We start from the raw sequence: 19460 nt of genomic DNA on the forward strand, positions 1-19460 counted from the left end.
GCTGTGGGTGGATTGATATGTAATAAAGTCATCAAGCTTTCTTACGAAATCAAGGGATTGGGAGACAGAGCAGTAATAGATCTGATACTTGGGCATTTGCAAATTCGCCTAAGAAATAGCTGTTTTCCTTTCCTTTCCTGCGAAAAGTGACCACCACCCTGAATTTGGTATTTTCTTTTTCTTTTCTTTCTTTTTTTTTAAAGATTTATCTATTCTAGAGAGAGAGCGCGAGCCATCAGGGGGAGGGGCAGAGGGAGAGAAGCTTCAAGCAGACTCCCCGCTGAGCACGGAGCCGCACACGAGTTCCTCATCTATAAAACAAGAATACTAAGAATACCTGCCTCAGAGGTTGTTGGGATCAAATGAGTTCACACCCATGCAACTGGTATACCATGCCTAGCCCAGAACATGGCAAGCACACGACACGTGTTAGCGGCCATTGTTATGACCACTGCTCTGGAAGTTTAACGTATGTTATCTCTAATCTTCACAACAAACTTAAAATGTCAGTATTGGTATCCTTAATGCCGGATGACAAACGGAGGTGGAAGGAATTTCATCCATGATAAGAAGTTCACTCGGGAGGCCTCGGTCTGTGTGGGGCCCAGCCTTTGCTTTATTGCCCTGGACCCTGCCGCCTTCTCTTGACAAGTCCTGGGAAGCAGCCCTGTCCTCTTGACCTAAAGCTCTGGTGCAGAGTGAGAGTCAGGTGCACCCTCTTGTCAAGCACACAAGACAAGGCCAAGGCCCGACTGATTCATCGGGTAAAGGTACAATGCGCCACTTTTATTTTATTTAATTAATTAATTAATTAATTTTTTTACAATGAGCCACTTTTAAATTCAAACAACATATCGCTTACATAGACAGCAAAAGGGAAGTAGCCAAGGGTGCCAGTTCCCCGTGGTCTTTGTCCCACACCACAGAAGTACTACAGTGAAACGGAAGGAGCCGATGATCGCTCTTCTGAGGGGGGCAGGGCAAGAATCTCATCCACATCAGAACCCAGGAGGTGATGAGACCTTGTCTCATGACAGCCTCCCAGGGGAGACAGGAGGTGAGGGGAGATGGCCTTGAAGTGCACCTCACATCCCCCCACTCCCCATGTCCTCTCTTGTTCATCAAGAATAACAGGCGTTCAGGCCTTTGTCTGTGGTCCATGTGGCAAGAGAGGCATGACTGAGCTGTTCCCCTCTCCCGTCTGGCCCACAGGCGCACAGTCTCTCCTCCTTTGACCTGAAGCACCTGTGTCCCCTTTGCCTTCTCTCCTGGCACATACCAAGGCTAGTGAACTTTCTAGGAATAAATGTCAAGTTCACCTAACTGGATAAAGACTCTTGAAGATGGAGACCCACATCAAGTATAGTTTTTTTTGTATCTGTTATAGGCACTCATGCAACATAGCCTTGCCCTCACTTAGAAATACCATAAATATAGGTTTCTTTATTGTGAATGAAGAGCCACCTGGTTTCTTTAGTTGGTAGCCTTGAAATCAGACACTGCAAAAATCTGTCCATCAGTCAGACACCTAAGCACGGAGTAGTGGAAGACTCCAGGAGCCTGTCCCCACTGCGCCCCCTCGCTAACCTGGCAGTCACTCCCCTAGTGTCCTAGAATGTTGGGGGTTGGGAGGTAGTAACACAAAGCAAAGGATCTCGATTAGAAACAAAAAGTCCAGAGGGCCCTTATAATCATCCATCTCTGGTATCAAATGCCCAGCACTTCGCTAAACTTTCAAGGTGCCCTGAGTGTGGGTTTAGGGAGTGCTTTAACAAGATCGGCTAAGGGCAGACCAGCCTGGGTTATGACCTTCCTAGTCCACTCTTCCTTGAGCAAGAACTTTTATAGCAGATGTAAAAAAGCATAGGTAGCTTAATGAGGTGAGGAATGGGCAAGAAACTGTCCTAGCTTGTGCTAATAATGCCTGATCTATAGCGGCTGTCTCCAAGGAGCCTGAAGCACAGCTTAGACATTATCTCATTAATCCTCCCCAAACCCCCATGGGGTAGGCAAGTGGCAGGCATTCCTCTTGCTCTCAGGATCAGAGAGAATGGGGCTCTTATGCGACTTGCCCAAGGTCATACAGGGTGGCAAAGCCCAGCATATAATTTATTGCTTTTAACTCATGAGCCTGTGGTTTCCTATGCTCCCTATCCCCACCTCCCCTGCTATTAACAGACTACACAGGAATATTTTAATCAGGTGATTTTCATCAAGTGGCTCTTCCTTGCTTGGAAACTCACCAGGGCAATTACAGAGCAGCAGGGATGTGAATCTGTACCCTATGGGTCTTGCTGGGGAGTCCTCGGGGAACCCAAGGCACCCTTCCCCTCCCTGGGGGTTCTTGCCCACTCTGGATTTGTCACTGGTGCCCTGCTTTCATGCATTCCTTTGATGGGCTTCTTGCTTCATTACATGGCCTTGGGGATGTTGAATGGAGGTGGTTCCATTTTCCACCCACTGCCCTTCAGGGATCCTCCTGTTTTTACTCTGTTCATGGTGGCATTGGGCCCTTGGCTAGGGCCCTTTCTTCTTGGGCAGTATGCCCTAATTTACCCCTCAACCTTGGAACCCTGATTTATTAAATGTGTTGGCTCATTCCATCTTGCTCAGGTGATGCAGGCTCCACCCCTGTTTTATGGATGAGGAAACTGAGCCTTGGGGCTGTGCTCTCATCACACCATGCCACCGATGATAATTAGTCTTGCCCTACCGTTTTTTTTCCTTTTTTGACTTGTCCTTTATTTGCATAATTCTTTAATAACAGCTTTTTTTTTTTTTAAGATTTTTATTTATTTTTTGAGAGAGCGAGAGAGACAGCGAGAGAGGGAACACAAGCAGGGGGAGTGGGAGAGGGAGAAGCAGGCTTCCCTGCCAAGCAAGGAACCCGATGCGGGGCTCGATCCCAGGACCCTGGGATCATGACCTGAGCCGAAGGCAGACGCTAAACGGCTGAGCCACCCAGGCGCCCCTAATAACAGCTTTTATTGAAATAGAATTCATATACCATACAATTCACCTGTGGAAAGTGTACATTTCAGTGGTTTTCAGTATATTCGCACAGTTGTACACCATCACCACAATCCGTTTGAGAACATTTCCATCATCTCCAAAAGAAACCCTGTACTTATTAGCTTCTGCCTCCCTGTCCTCCCATCCCCTTACCCTCAAGCCTTAAGCAGCAGCTAATCTATTTTCTGTCTCTACAGATTTCCCTATTCTGGACTTTGCATATGAATAGAGTAATAGAAGGTGTGGACTTTTGTGACTGGTTTCTCTCACCCAGCAGGATGTGTTCAAGGTTCCTCCACATTTTGTTTACCCATTCATCTTTTTTTTTATTTGACAGACAGCGAAAGAGGGAGCACAAGCAGGGGGAGTGGATAAGAGAGAAGCAGGCTTCCCGCTGAGCAGGGAGCCCGATTCGGGGCTCGATCCCAGGACCCTGGGATCCTGACCTGAGTCGAAGGCAGACACTTAACGACTGAGCCACCCAGGCGCCCCTACCCATTCATCTGTTGATGGACATTTGGGTTATTTCCACCTTTAGGCTCTTATAAACAATGTGACTATAAACACTCATGTGCAAGTTTTTGTGTGGGCTTAGGTTTTCATCTCTCGTGGGTATATAGCTAGGAGTGGAATTGCGGGGTCAGGTGGTAACTCTATGTGTAATCGTTTGAGGAACTGCCAGACTGTTTCAAAAGCAGCTTTACCATTTTACCCTCTCCCCAGCAGTGTAGGAAAGTTCTGATTTTTCTACATCCTAGACATCACTTGTTATTGTCTTTCTTATCTGTCTGTCTTTTTTATTTATTTATTTATTTTTAAAGATTTTATTTATTTATTTGAGAGAGAGAGAATGAGAGACAGAGAGCATGAGAGGGAGGAGGGTCAGAGGGAGAAGCAGACTCCCTGCCGAGCAGGGAGCCCGATGCGGGACTCGATCCCGGGACTCCAGGATCATGACCTGAGCAGAAGGCAGTTGCTTAACCAACTGAGCCACCCAGGTGCCCCTTATCTGTCTTTCTTATTACGGCCATCCTAGTGGATACGTTGTGTCTCGTTGTGGTTTTGATTTGCATTGCCTTGATGGCCAATGATGTTGAGCAGCTTTTCACGTGCTTATTGGCATTTGCATCTCCTTTTTGAGAGAAATATCTATTCAGATCCTTGCCCATTTTTTTTAATTGGATAACTTGTCTTTTTATTCTTGAGTTGTAAGAGTTCTATGTTCTAGTCCCTTCTCAGACATGTGATCTGCACTTGTTTTCTTCCATCCCATGAGTTGTCTTCTTATGTTCTTGATGGTGTCTTTTGCAGTATAAATAGTATTAATTTTGTTGAAAGTCCAGTTGATCTCTCTCTTTGATTGCTTGTTTGTGCTTTTGATGTCATTTCTTTCGGTCCAGTTCCCACTTGCCAGGCACATAGGCCTATATCTAGTATTCAGGTATACACACATGGTGGGCGTGATCAACACTGGCCTTCAGATGGGGAAACAAGGCTCAGAGGTTACGTGACTCTTCCAGGGCCACACAGAAGTTAAGTGGCAGCGCTGGGATCCACCGTGGCCAGTGGCTTAAAGCCCGTGTCCAACACCACACTCCACTTTCATGGTGGCATCAGCATGGAATGACAGGCTCCACTCTAGGCTAGACACCGAAGGGCCTACCTGCTCTCAAAAACTGGGTGAAGAATCTTCTCAGAACAGTTGCTTGGCAAGTGTTGAATTATTCCTCCCATTTTACTTTCTATGTTTTTCCAATTAAAGAGACTTTCTGAATAAAACTGAACTTAGAATCTTGATTGGGAAGTAATGAACCTGCCTCTCAAAGGCCTGCCTTTCTTTGCATTGAGAAAACTACTCAAGATTACAGCAAGCTGGGCTTATTCTGTCCACTGGTTCCTTGTAAGAAATTCCTCAAATCTCAGGAGTTATTGTCTTTATTTAGAACCCACCCACCCCACCCCCACCCCCACCCCCGACTGGCACTTTATTGTAATATTTGGGGATGTATATTTTTGGGCATGTGGTGAAAGGATTTTTAGCTTTGGTTTTGTTTTGAGTGTTTTTGTCCACCTGTTTTGTGTGCGTTGAAGAAAGGAAAGGGATTATTATGGTGTGACTTCGTGAAGTTTTTTCTATGATCAGCTGTTCTCTTGAGCAAGCTCAAAGTACTAGGACAATCGGAGCTAAACTGCTACTTGTAGATGGACTACAACAGTGTTTCTTGTTGATTTCACCCTATGAGCTGGTTTACAATACCTTTCTCTTGTGTTCTCTTGCTGAGCACTTGTAGGCAGCCTGTACTTGTCTTGGTAGCTGGTGCACACTCACACTGCCTGGCTTCCCAGCTCATACAGAGAGCTTTTTCCAGAGCACACTCAGTCGTGCTGGACCAGCCCACTGGAGGCATGTTGTCATGGAAAAGCAGCACATCTGTTTGAGGATGCATTACCACCTAGCCCTGCCATGTGTTACTCTGGAACTGTGTTACACATAGAGCTGATTTATAGGAAAAAGTCCTGGTGAGCTTCGGATTTCAGTCACCTGTTATGTCCGTGTAAATACATACATTTTAGAATTTTTTTTCAAACTGCTGATTAAACAACAATACAGCAAGGGAGTGCCCAGATCTTAATTGCCTTTTCCTGCCCAGTGTCCCAACACAGGGTCAGTGCTCAGCAGATGTTGGTTTAAATGAATACTGTACCGGAATCCAAACAAGGAAAACCTCCCACTGTCCTAACTCTCTAATAACCCACCAACTTTTTAAACTCTTTGTTTGCTTTCAGTGTCTGCCCATGGGCAGGTGGTATTTTCAGTAGGCTTCATTGTACACACAAACTTTTCTTAAAATTTCACACATGGTACTTTTTATACCATGTTCTCTTCATCATTATCTTCTTGTGATTACATAATTGCCCATAAATTATGCACATTGTTTTGCTTGATTATATAGTATGGTCCGTAAGGGTGCAATTTTTTTTCGATGTTTTCACAGTTTGGAAGAGGACTGCTTTAAGACTTCATTGTGTAAAGTTTCTTCTTTGTTTTAGATTACATCCTCAGGATCTATTCTAAAAAGGGGATTCTGGGAGAAAAGGACCTAAGGAGCTTGGGCTTTGTTGCATATTACTAGACTGATTCTGCCCCCCTCTCACCCCCCAGATTGAGCCAATCCACAGTGTGGCCAGGCATGGTTACATGTGTCTTTCCCTACAGCCCTCCCTCAGTGGGGTTTAGCATTGATTTACTTTAATTTTGCTGTGCATTAATCAGCAATGAGATTGGTGGTTTTTCTTTTCTTTACTATGAACTATGTATATCCCTTAACTTCTGTCATTTCATTCCTGTTTTATCTTTATTCTGTTGCTGATCATATGGGGACGTTTTAAGAATACATTGTTCTTTCTGTCCACTTTGTTGCTCATCTAGCTTGTTAATTGTCCTAAAGGAATTGCCCCAACTCCTGCTGCCTCATCATTTCTCAGAATAATTTATGAGTCAGATTGAACTTTTCTCTACCTTGCTACCTACCTGCCCAACAGAATTTATTAAATGATTCCTTTATAGAGCCGGATGTTACTCCTGGTTTGTGTCATATTAAGATCTTATGAAAAATTTAAATGTGTTTTTGGAATTTCTTTTCCACTTGTCTTATTCTTCTGGTTTCAGACCAACGTCATGTAGTCTTAATGATTTGTTGTTTCTAGTATTCTATTCTGTTTATTTATTTAAGTAGGTTCCACGCCCAACATGGGGCTTAAACTGATGACCCTGAGATCAAGAGTTGCATGTTCTACCAACTGAGCCAGCCAGGCACCCCTCTAGCATTCTTTTTCAATCTGGAAGAATGAGAATTACACTTTCACCCCTTCCTCTCCATCTTTCCTCTTGATTCCGTAACTCTGTTGTGTGTAAGCACCTAATCCTTACCTTTTTATAATAAGAATAATCAGGGGGGCACCTGGCTGGCTCAGTCAGTAGAGTGTGAGACTCTTGATCTTGTGATTCACTCTTGTGAATTTGAGTCCTGTGTTGGGTGTAGAGATTACTTAAAAATAAAATCTTAAAAAAAAAAAAAAAAAAGAACAAGGGGCGCCTGGGGGGTGTATTTGGTTGGGCGTCCAGCTCTTGGTTTCTGCTCAGGTTGTGATCTCAGGGTCGTGAGATCAAGCCCTGCGTCGGGCTCCACACTCAGCATGAAGTTTGCTTAAGACTCTTTCTCCCTCTGTCCCTCCCTGTTCCTCACCCCGTTCTCTCTCTCTCTAAAATAAATAAATCTTTAAAAAATCCAATCAAGTGTCCTTTATTACATTGCCTTGCAATTTGAAGTAAAACTATGTCAGTGAATTTCTGGGTAGAGATTAAAACTTGTCATCTGGTAGCCATATGATGAGTTACTTCAAATTACTTTAAGAATGGATATAGAGGGTACCTGTCTGGCTCAGTCAGTAGAACATGTGACTCCTGATCTTGGGGCCATGAGTTCGAGCCCCATGTTGGGTGTACAGATTACTTTAAAAAAAATGAGGGGCGTCTAGGTGGCTCAGTCGTTAAGCATCTGCCTTCGGCTCAGGTCATGATCTCAGGGTCCTGGGATCGAGCCCTGCATTGGGCTCCCTGCTCCATGGGAAGCCTGCTTCTCCCTTTCCCTCTGCCCCTGCTTGCGTTCCCTCTCTCACTGTGTCTATGTCAAATAAATAAATAAAATCTTTTTTAAAAAAAATGAAAAAAAAACCAAAACATTAAAACCAAACAAAAAGAATGGATGTAGAATTAACTTTTGCTTAATGTTTTCAACGCTTTCCTGTAGTCTCTTGGATACTTTTTTAAAAATTTAACTTACGAAACATCTCTTTACCTATTTGAGATTGGAAATGGAAGTTCTAAGTGGAGGTTGGTAAAGTCAGACATGAGAGAGACACACACAGCCACACCCAAGTTTCAATGTAATTCTCCGACAGAGGGAAGTTCCAGGGGGATGCAGGATATTCAAGTGAGAAGGTGGACTCGAAATACTTGTTGCCTCACCCCGCTTCTTACAAGCAACTTCTTGGTGGTTCTTTTGGTAGAGGAGAACCTGATAGAGTAGAGGCTGTTCTTGGTTTTTCTCTACAAAGTGACACCCACCGGAGGAGATTCCAGCTTAGTGTTCTAAAAGCCAGAGCCCTCAGTGGAGAAGTGCTGGTTTAATCCTCAGGCAGTTCCCAGTTAGAAAGTTCCAGCAAACAGCAATAGCCAGCTCCTTTCTGTGTCTGGACAGGTTTCTGTCCCCATTGCTATGACCACATGGGCATGGGGCTGGGGGCGGCGGCGGGTGGCTACTATATTCAAGTACTTCTAGATCCTAGATCCAGAAAAAAGGTTTAAACTGGGTTTGTTCAAAAAGCAAAGAGAGTTCTCTTTTTCTTTGCACAGAGAACAGAAAAAAATCATCCCTGTGATTCAAGAGAAAAATAGGCGGGGCTCTCCTTTTCCATTCCCTCACATACATTCTGTCTTGATTCTAGCCACCACACCTTTTAAGAAAGGGTCCAGGGGCTGTTGTTTCAGGTAAACCTCTGTCCCACAGTGACACCCTACCCTGGCTGGCAGCGGCAAAAGGACAAAAGGAAGGAAGTTTCCCTTTTAAATCCCCAGGAATTTTTTTTGATGAGATAATATTACAGAGTGAAATGTCTCTCCTGCTCTTAGTTCAGTATTTGGCTCCTGTGTAACAGTAACCCACTTAGAAACAGGCAGCCCTTTTGAAGTTATTTTAAACTTGAGGGAGTAGAGAGATATTGTAACCCTGGATAAGAGCACCCCCAGCCCGGGTTTCAGTTTTGTCCTTTCAGACGTGTGGAAAGTGCACCAGTGTATCTCAAGGATTTTGTACTGAAAGCTTCTTAAAGAGCTGGTCTTGGTTTCAAAGCTTGGCTTGGTGTCTCGTACTCAAGGGAACATAGTTCTCTTCCTCCAGATATTTAACCTTGTCTGGCATGGTCTTTTGGCTTTGAAGTTCCCATAGATTGTTTGTCTATTAACAAAACAGGGAAACCATGATAGTCAACCTCATCGGGCTCTGAGAAATTTGAAGAAGGTCCATCTTCGTATTTCAGCATAAAACCAGATGTTTGATATCTGGCAGCCATGATAGTCAGGTATAGGCATTGTTTGTTGATAGTCCTTTTGCTTTAACAGCTCCTTATTTGGAAACACAAGTAGGATATTCATCGCCTCTTCTAGAGGTTATAGGATCTTTGTGTGTCTGGGGGAAGGTTGGGGCTTCTCAGAACAATAACCCTGGTTATCGTGTCTGCCATCTCTATAACACCCAAATCCACGTCACACTGTGGTGCCACCTGGGAGTTATTTTTGGTTGTGGGGGTGGTGAAGCCTGCTGGTTCTTTCTGCACCATGTCTCCCTGAGTCATCCCTGTGCTGTGTTGCCAGCCATCCTCAGCCCAGGCCCTGGATGGCTCTCAGAGCAGCCGTCCCAGTCAGAGTCTCCCTCCGAGGACCCTCTCTCCTCTGCAGGATGCCTCTGGGGTCCCTCTTTGGTCTGATGGAATGCTTCCCCACAGGACCCATAGAATCTGCTGGGACACATGGAGGAAGGGTCTTCTGTCCAGCAGTGCATAAAGGTTTTAATCAAAATAAAGCATGTATATGCTTATAAAAAGGCAAACACTACTTCATGACTTATTATAAAAAAGAGCATTCCTCTGTTCTACCCTTTGGCATCCCTGATTGCTATTCCCAGGGGCAACTATTTTCAATTATTTAGTGGTTTCTTCTATTTGTCTCTGTGAATATTTCTAAAATTCTGTGAATTATTTCTAAATAATGTGCTTATAACTGGTACCTCATAGTTTGAGTCCATTAAACAAACAAACAAAATTTTTTTTTTACATCCTACTATGGAAAGTGAAGATTTTGTCTTATGTCCCCTCCTCCCTTCCCTTCCCTTCCCCTGTCCCATTCCCCCACATCCCATCTCTACATTTTTCCAATGGAGCTGCATCACAATTATGGTTTAGATCAGGGTTTATATTATTATGGCCGTCACTCTTTTCATCCAGGCCATGCAGGCCATATCCTGTTTATGGTTTATAGTTCTGGTGTAACTTTCAAATTTTTTTCTGGAGTTAATAATTGTCCCACTGTGCACCATTACTTCAGTTTGCTATATGATTATCACTTTTCATTCTCTTAGCAGAACTGTAAAGCTCTTGTCAGTACTGTCAAGCCCATTGGGTACTGACTCCGGTTGTTGTTCGTTTTCGTTTCGCGGGGAGGAGGCTCTGCTGCAGCTCTTCCCCTCTGGGCTGCTCACCCAGCGGACTGGTTACGGCCGTCACCCTGGGACATCAGTCTCCATTTCTCTTCTCTGTTGGATTCCCCGTGCCCTGGAGCCCATGCCTGGCTGGAGCTTGGTTTATTCTCGTTTTGTTGGAGCTGAAGTGGCTTCTGAGATCAGATGTGGTTGGAAAAATTTGAGGTTTTGCTTTTTTTGGGGGGAGGGGGCACATCCTCTATTCTTCTTCCCCCTCCACTGCCCTTATAAAGCGCTGTAATGAGCCTGCCTGAGTGAAGGGCAGAAGTGTGTTCTCTGTATGTAGGAAGCCTTAGCCACCTCTGCACGCTCGGCTGCCGTGGTCCCGCAGCAGAACCAAGAAGGAACAGGCTTTGCTCCTGTCCGTTGCCCATAGATCTTTTTTGTCCTGAGGATGTCTTTGGTCACCTCATAGTCAGTGACTGTAAAGAGCGAGGTTGTTTAAAGTTCATGCAGCATTTGATTAGATCCTGACCCGTTTGCCTGGGTCCCTCACTTAGTTGAGCACAGACCCAAGTAGCTTACCAAAAACAAAGCATGAGGCATGGCATCAGGCCGGCCTCGAGCCGAAGGCTGTTCTGCCAGCTGTTGTTTGTTTATTTTTTTTTTAAGATTTTATTTATTTGTCAGAGAGACAGCAAAGAGAGTACAAGCAGGGGGAGCAGCAGGCTGCCTGCTGAGCAAGGAGGCTGACGCGGGTCTCGATCCCAGGACCCTGGGATCATGACCTGAGCCGAAGGTGGATGCTTAACCAACTGAGCCACCCAGGTGCCCCCACAGCAGTCACTTATTGAGCACCTGTTGAGCACAATGCTCTGGTTGGGGTTAAAGGGGACCCCTGTAAGACTCTCCTTCTAGAAGCAGGTGCCTGTCTTAGAGGGGAGGCTGAAAGAACTGTGGCAAGCACCAAACCAAGCATTTAGGGACGTGGTGGTGGAAGCAGCCATCTGTATTGGTGCATTCAAGAAAGCTGCATGGAAGGAGTGGCAGTGAAGCTGGTCTCAAAGGACAGTATTCTAGGCAAAGGCATAAAGCTCGAGCAAACATGACAAGTCTAGAGGAAGTGAAGAAGGTGAGGGCTTTTCTACTGACAGAGTATCTCCTATGTTACTGTGGTTATATGTTTTATCTCCTTTAATCCTTTTAGCACCCTATTAAGGCAGACGATATTGTTCCCATTTTACAGATGAGGAAATCGAGGTTTATAGAAATTGAGTCATCTGCCCAAGTTGATGTGCCTCCTAAGAGGCAGGAGTGAGATTTAAACACAAGGTTGCCTGATTCCGAAGCTCTCATTCTTTCCATCCCAAAACACCTCTTGGAACAAAATCCAGGAGTAAGAGAGCAAGAGCCATAATAATGCAATGTTCGTGATAATGTCAGACCTCGTGTAAAGGATTAACTGGGCATTTTCCTTCATCTGACTTAAGCAAGAACATCGAGCATCCCAAAGTTATTGTTCTGATAGCACGAGGCCAAACTTATAACACAGGACACATTTTCTTTTATAATCTCACGCTTTAATTGTAGCTGGTTGGTTATTTGCATTGTTCTTCCGTGGATCCGTCCCAGGAATTTTGCTTGTCTTTTCATTCCAGGCCATCCTTCCCTTTCTACAGTATTCTCCGCCCAGTGGGGTCTCGGTCAAGTTCCACTCTGGGTTTCCTAGTCTTTTCGATTGTTTCTTTATGTTTTCATTAGCAGTTCTTTGTAACGTCCCTGAGTTCTTACACACAAGTCAGCCATTTTTAACCTTCTTAAAAATATCAAGGCAAAAACTTACCACATTTCAAGCACCTGATCAGGTAAACCCCACACATCCAAACATTTTAAGAAAATAAACTCAGAGGGGCGCCTGGGTGTCTCAGTCAGTTAAGTGTCCGACTCTTGTCATGATCTCAGGGTTTCGAGATCAAGCCCCACGTCCGGGCTCTGCACTCAGCAGGGGCATCTGCTTGAGATTTATTCTCTCTCCCTCTCCCTCTGCCCCTCCCCCCCTCTCTAAAAATAAATACATTTTTTAAAAAAGAGAAAATAAACTCAGAAATGCCTATAATTTTTAAATGCTCATGTGCCACATTAGGCTCAAAGTTAACATGCTCAGACATCATTCACTGAAGTATATCTAAGATTAATCTTGAATGATTAGCATTCAGAAGGGGACACAGGTTTTATGTGTAGTCACTACCTATATGTCACGGCTGGCGTCAACACATAAGAATTAACAAGCCTGGTTTTTATGTGACGGCTGTCTGGAGGGAGAGTGTGGAAGCAGTGTCTGTCTGAATTTTCAGGAGAATATGTGCATTTCATATGTAGGACTCCCGCGTTCTCTATATATGATTGTTACCCGACAAAGGACTTCGGGATCTTTTTAAATCAGGATCTGGTATTTCTTAGTAAATAGTGGAAAGAAATTGTTTGGGGCTTTATCTTGAAAAATGAAATGGAAAATAGTAGTTTATTTTTTAACTTAACAAGTTAAATTATAATTGCAGCTATATATTGATTTCTGGCCATAGAGTGAATCCCATGTGGGCAGTGTTGGGTATTTTCAGCAAAATTGTATGAGAGTATGGATGTAGCATCTTTCTCTATGTTTGACTTCAGCAACAGGATTATCAAAAGTAATTTTTCCAAAATATTAGAGGACTCCCTTACTTTTTCCAAAGTTCCATCTTAATTCTTTGATCATTCTCTGTGGTTCATCTCTCTTGGGGATTTCTTCTTTAATCTTTCACTAGCTTGTTTGCGATTGGCTTTGAGTGGAATCCTGTTATTGACTAATATGGCTTTTATGGGCTCCATTATATTCTGCATCAGCTGCTGATTTGCACTTCTAGTTTGCAACTTACTTAAAATGTCTAGTCACAATTGTTATTCCAACAGTTAGCAAGGGGTTGCCATAAGGAGTAAATAAAATACATAAACATGATAGTATAGTAAATACTTAATTATGAGAAAACCCTCTTCTTCGATATCCTTAGATGTGGCATATTTGTTTGTACTTCATGCCTTTGCCTAGAATATTCCATCCTTTGAGACAGGTCAGTTCACAGATGAGTATTTTCATGTTATGGCTACTTGTACTTCCCTATAAGACATTCTGCTGAGCTCGTAAGTTGGAGCCCTTGGGAAAAGAGAACCCTAGGGTATAAATGGTTGGAGGCCTGGGGTGGCAGGCATTTCCAGAAGCTGATACTGTCATCAGGGGTGAGCTGACAGAGACCCCAATCGTATGGTATTTAGACCCCAATCATGCAATATTTAGACATTGCTGAGGTTGAATTCATAGGACCAGTAGTTGGGCACCTGAAAATGTAAACTGGAATAAAGAACTCAGGAGAGAAAGCACTGAGGGTGGAGTTGGGAAGGCGGCAGAGATAGCGAGGTAGGTTTTCAATCCTCTGAGATGTGATTTTGGTGGGCTCTTTACCCTCCACGAGGAAATAAACAACCCACGCCAACGGATTGCACCCACTGGCGCTTTCGAAAAATTCCTTTTGGTTTTTAAGTCTTTGATCCATGTTCAGAAGTCAACACCCTTGACAGGGCTGCCATTTGGAGCTAACAGTCCCCGCAGTGTCAGTGGAAGATTTGATTGGGGTGTCTTAGAGGAGAACGGGAGGGTGTGACCGCAGAGGAGGGAGAGAGCGCCTGGCACGACGTATGGTCCAGGGCGCAGGGCCTGACAGCCTCGAGGGGACCCGGACCAGCGGGTGTGTTTGAGGCTTACATAGTTCAGATTTCTGCATGCCTGCGGACGCACTCTTGACATGCCTCTCCTGGCATGTGGCCCCTTCACAGCATAAGCCTCCGGTCTGGTCACGGCCGCTTCCTCCCCACCAGGGCTGCAAAGGGCCAGGCTTGGGCATCTCCTGCTTCTGCTGTTCTCGGTTCCCGTTCCTGAGCCTCCTTCTCTTCCTCTCCCCACATCCCACCGGCCCTCCCAGGCCACCTCTTCTCTCTAGCTGCCTGTGACCATCCCTCCATTCTTTCCACCATACCCCTTAGTCTTTGCGTTGTGGATGTTCAGCATTTAAGGGCATTTAGCTTTGCCTGAATCTCATTGACTTTAGGTTTATTCTCTCATGCACGTATTATATGCGTTCTAACTAACTTAGCATTTCTCTAAATGTGTCCCCATGAAGTAGCACGATCGTAGTATACACAAATAGGCTTATAATCAAAGGGTTGGAAATCCTGGTGTTTGCAAAGGTTGAAAACCCTTAGGCCTCTGCAGAGCTTTAATTTCCAAAAGCAAATCCTGAATCCCTTATGGAGTGTTCCTCAGTGTTAGTCACTTTTACAAGAACCTGTTTTTAATCTCTCAGGGGCAGTGTCCTGCAAGACATGGTTTCCAGAAGGGCTGCTGTAAATGGCTTAGGCTCTGGAAGGGTGGCAACCCCATTGTCCTCCCCTGTGGATCCCCACGTTAGCTGAGTGCAGTCATATCTGAGTAAACTCTTGGGACATTTTTAAAAAACTTTTTTATTGTTGGAGAAATTTCTATAAAATTCACCATTTAAATCATTTTAAGGTATACAATTCAGAGGAATTTGGTATATTCACAATGTGCATCCCTCACCGTCCTCTGATTCCAGAACATTTTCGTTACCCCAAAAGGAAACCCTGGACCCAATAAGCAGTCACTCCCCAGCAACCACAAATCTGCTTTCTGTTCCTCTGAATTTGCCTATTCTGGACAATCTCCTATCAGTGGAACCGTAGATACCAGGTCTTAGACCTGCACCATACCTCAGCTCCCCCAGTGTAGCTCTCTTTCATGGACCAAACCTCATTCATGTGTAAGTAACAAAAAGCAACTCTCCACGTGGAAACCTTCAGGTCATGTGGCCGGGTTAAAAATACCCATGGAATACTGCAGAAGAGGGTCAGCAGTGTGTTTGCCATTGCCATGATTGGGCCTGGGATTTCAGGGAGCCAACTTGAGCTGGGCAGGGAGCCCCTTCCTGGTGGTGGAGATAACAGGCTGCTGGTACAATTGGCTTATCACTCTCACCCATTTCCTCTCCAGTCAGAGGTCTGCATGTCAGGCTGCTCATCATTTAATAAACTACCAAACATGTTAGAGTGGCCTGGGTTCTTCAGGGGCGGAATCTTCATTTGTCCTTTGGGCACGATCATCAAGCCTGAGGACTCAGGCAAAAATTGGATATCCCGGGGCTCTCTGTCTCATGCATTGGAATTCACAGGGGATGGATTATTCCTCACCCACTAGAGAGAGCTGCTGGCCACCCCCTTGTAGCACCCTGTGCCCACCTACCTCATGGGCTTGTGCAACCCCCTCCTATTGGTCCTTTGAATTGCCAAGATTGTCTCGTCTCTGGGCTGCATCCTTCACTCCTCCACTCTAGATGCCTCTCGAGGCTGGGCACACCACTGTGCACTCTTCCACCCAAGCACCTGTGGTAATTGTCTTGGTGTCGAAACACCTTTCTAGTTTTAGCCTGTCTCTCTCCTTCTCGATGTAGACTGTGGTCCTTCATACTTACCAGACTGGTCTTGCTCCTCTGCCCCCTCCAGCCTCTAGCTTCTCCTCCGCAGGCTTTCAACCACTGCCGGCTCTCTCTCCTTTTTCCTTGACCAATGTGACTCTTCCTTGAAGCTCAGCTCACAGCTCAGCACTTGCACAGGGCTTCCCTGAACATTCCAGCCACCCTTGCTGCCCCCTCTACATTTGTGTTGCAACTCTAGTACCACAGAATTTAGAGCTGGCAACGTTTTTTCCCAAAGATTTAATCACTTGGTCTTTCCCTCCCAGTCAGATGACTAGCTCTTGGAGGAAGGGACAATGGTAAAGTTAAGCAAGTGGAGTGGGAAGGCGCCAGACTGTGAATCTGGGGGCCAGGTCACCTGTGGGGGCGGCCACTCGCTGGCTCTGTTGTCTTGGAAAAGCTACTTCTCTTGAACTTCTGTTCTCATCTATAAAATGAGTGGGGGACAAAGAGAGTGTTTTAACAGTTTCCTATTTGCTGCTCTAAGAAGTTACCATGAACTTAGTGGCTTAAAGCGGCACAAATTTATTCTCTTAGCATTCTGGAGGTCAGAAGTCGAAAATGGATCTGTAGGTGACATTCCTTCTGGAGGCTCTAGGGAGAGTCTGTTTCTTGTCTTTTCCAGCTTTTGGAGGCCAGCCTTGGAGGATATCATTCTGTCAACCACAGTGGGTTCTTAGGTCTCTTGTGTCTGTACACATTTCTTCCAGTTATGTAAAGAGTTTAGCACTGTGCTAGACTCGTTAATTTCTTGACCAGTTAGTTTATCTATGAGGATTTCCTCTTCCCAGATTGTTACTGGGGGTTCAAGGGCCTGATAAGACTCAATGATAGAGCTGTGAGTGCAGACTTTAGGATTGTTCTTACATTTCCACTGACTGCACTTTTACTAGCAAAAATTTGATGATGCTCTTCTTCCTATTTTTGATTTCCTGCTTTGCCCATTTTGAAAAAATCCTCAAAGAATTTCACCTGTTCCCCAGTAGCCAGGGGTGGCCTTTTAAACAGCTTGTTAATTATACTGGTGATTCTGCCGTATGTCCGTTGGTCTTTCCATAAATTCCTGAATGTGTTTCCAGGTCCTCTTGCATAACTTGCCACAGATGTGTCTTTAAGGATTAGAAGCCAAATAGCCTAGGATAACTAACCTAGCTAATTTCATCTGTAATTGCTACTAAATATCATGGTATTTCACAGGAATTTAGATAGGCATTTATATGGGAGTTATGTGATTTTTCTTGCCCTTCATCCCATCAGCTGGTGTCCACCTCGGGTGACCACCACTTAGAAAGCAGTGAGAAAGCGGGGTGCCCAGCCAGCTCAGAGGAGGATGCGTCTCTTGATCTTGGGGTCATGGGTTTGTGCCCCACATTCGATATAGAGATTACTTAAATAAGTAAATAAACTTTAAAAAAAAAGGACAGTGAGAAAACATCTGTAAAATCCACCCCCCCATTTAATTTTAAGTTGTTTTTTTTTTTTAAGCTTTTATTTATTTGACAGAGAGAGAGCACGGGCGGTGGGGAGGCGGGGGGTTGGCAGAGGGAGCGGGAGAAGCAGGCTTTCTGCTGAGCAAGGAGCCCGCTGCGGACCTCGATCCCAGGACCCTGGGATCATGACCTGAGCCGAAGGCAGCCGCTTAACTGACGGAGCCACCCGGGCATCCCTAATTTTAAGTTTTGAGATGACTTTTCACTATTGAGTCTGAGACACTTACAGTGTGGGTCAAGCACACCTGCGGCCTATATATTGAAGCTTTCTTCCTGCTTTGTCTCCTAGATGCACCCACTGGGCTTGTGTAATAACAATGATGAAGAGGACTTGTATGAATACGGCTGGGTAGGTGTGGTGAAGCTGGAACAGCCAGAGTTGGACCCGAAACCATGCCTCACTGTCCTGGGCAAGGTAAGCAAGCGCCAGGCCCTCTGAATCGCTTTGCTTCTGACTGGCATTCTCTGCTTTCCCATTTCATCAGTGGCTCACCCAGTTGGTTACAGAGAAGAGCCATGCAGGCCCAGCACTCTTTCCCAGCTGAATGGGGCAGGATGAGGACTAAGACATGTCTTGTGGAGGCCCCACTACGGTGCCTCCGAGCTCGGACTCTGATGGAGCCTGCCAGCCTCAGAGTCGGCTCCACCTCGAGTCACTCTGTGACTCTAGGCAAGTCACTTCCCCTCAAGGAGTCTCTGTGTCTTATAATAGAGATTCCCAATACCTTCTGCCCTTGGGGACAGAGCTTTCAGAAATCTGAGATTTGGGGAGTTTAGAAAGGTATTAAGGCTGTGCATATTTTATATTAAGGGACCCCCCCAGGAGGTCTGGGACCGTTCTCAGTAATTAAACACACTCCTATTTGTGTAGCAGACTATACGGATATTCACATTAAGTGGGATAACTAAAATCTAAACAGCCTCATGTTAGTTCAGGGTAGCTTTGCCTCTCAATGAGCTCAGGTCCATTAAGTTTTGCTGCCAAATAAGTTATGGAAAAACTTCTGGGTTTTAGAGCTTTTTTGGTTTCAGAATGGCAGACAGCAATTATGGTCCTATATTAGAACTTACCTCATAGGATGGTTAGGAGGTGAGATGAGATGCGAACAGCCAGCAGAGTAAGCTCTCAAAAAATGTTTGCTGTCATTGGCTGCTGTCGTCCCATTTGGACTAAAAAAGACTCGTGAGCCAAGAGGGGTCAGCATTATCTCTGGCTGCAGTGTTAAGACAGAAATAAATTTATTTTGGGAAACTATCCATCAATGATCTTAAAATATGACAGATGGTAATCTGTTTTAAACTGGATCATTTTGTTAAAGAGAAAGGTTTGGAGAAAGTTATGAGAATTTTAGTTGGAGAAAAGGCGGTATCTCTTAAGGATAGTGTTATTGCCTGGATTATTTATTTATTTATTTATTTTTAATAATCTCAGAAGCTATGGGCAGACAGCTGGGGAAAAAACAGTCCTGGTTCCTGACCTCCTGGGGATCCAGGCAAGAGAAGAGGTGGTTTTGATGCACGGTGCTTGACGGGGAGCCTTTCTCAGACTTGAAGATGTCCCAGCCAGTCTCCTGAAAGACTTTGGGTCCAGGAGACTGTTAAGGGTCTAATCTGTGATTTTCATGTCCCACTTGTCTTCTGAAGCTTCTGAGCGCTTGTCAAGTTCTCCTGCTCTTTTATAGGCGGGGAAAAAAAAAACCAACCCAGGAATTATTACCTGTTTGGTTTACAGTTTATGAAGTCAAATCAAGGTGTTTTAGGTGACCCAGGCCCTGATGCTTCATCGTTTAAATAGTTGGCCAGAGCTGCTTAATGATGCTAGGAGAGCAGCGACCCCTTTGAGAATACTTTAGTGTTTTCCTAGGAGAAATGCCAGCTACATCTAAAGGTCAGGAACACTACCTTCCTTGTAGGTAGTACACTCCTCATATAATATTTTCTCCTATACTTAAGCTGCTGCTATGCAGGGCTCAGCAACTTGGCCTAATTTGCTTTGCCCCCATCCAGTGGAGTTCCACCTTTGCATCTGTTGTGTCTATAAGTGGGTTGGAACAGGGCTCCCAGGGACACCCAATTGTTTCTTCCTCCACCTGGAACAACCGTGTAGTGGTTTTACTTGAAGA

General features: G+C 44.8%; 1 protein-coding gene across 4 annotated transcripts in view; it reads left to right on the forward strand.

The window, feature by feature from the left end:
* Window positions 1–19460, forward strand: part of ZNRF3 (zinc and ring finger 3) — a 151432-nt gene that overhangs the window by 73550 nt on the left and 58422 nt on the right. For 3 of the 4 annotated variants that reach the window (XM_032395146.1, XM_032395142.1, XM_032395143.1), the window contains one exon: window positions 17627–17752. In XM_032395146.1, the coding sequence (XP_032251037.1) occupies window positions 17627–17752 (126 nt within the window). Of the gene's footprint in view, window positions 1–263; window positions 771–17626; window positions 17753–19460 lie in introns of those variants that run through there. The other variant, XM_032395145.1, reaches the window with a different exon arrangement.

Source organism: Phoca vitulina, unplaced genomic scaffold (assembly GCF_004348235.1).
Source record: "Phoca vitulina isolate PV1807 unplaced genomic scaffold, GSC_HSeal_1.0 scaffold82, whole genome shotgun sequence".
NCBI lineage: Eukaryota > Metazoa > Chordata > Mammalia > Carnivora > Phocidae > Phoca > Phoca vitulina.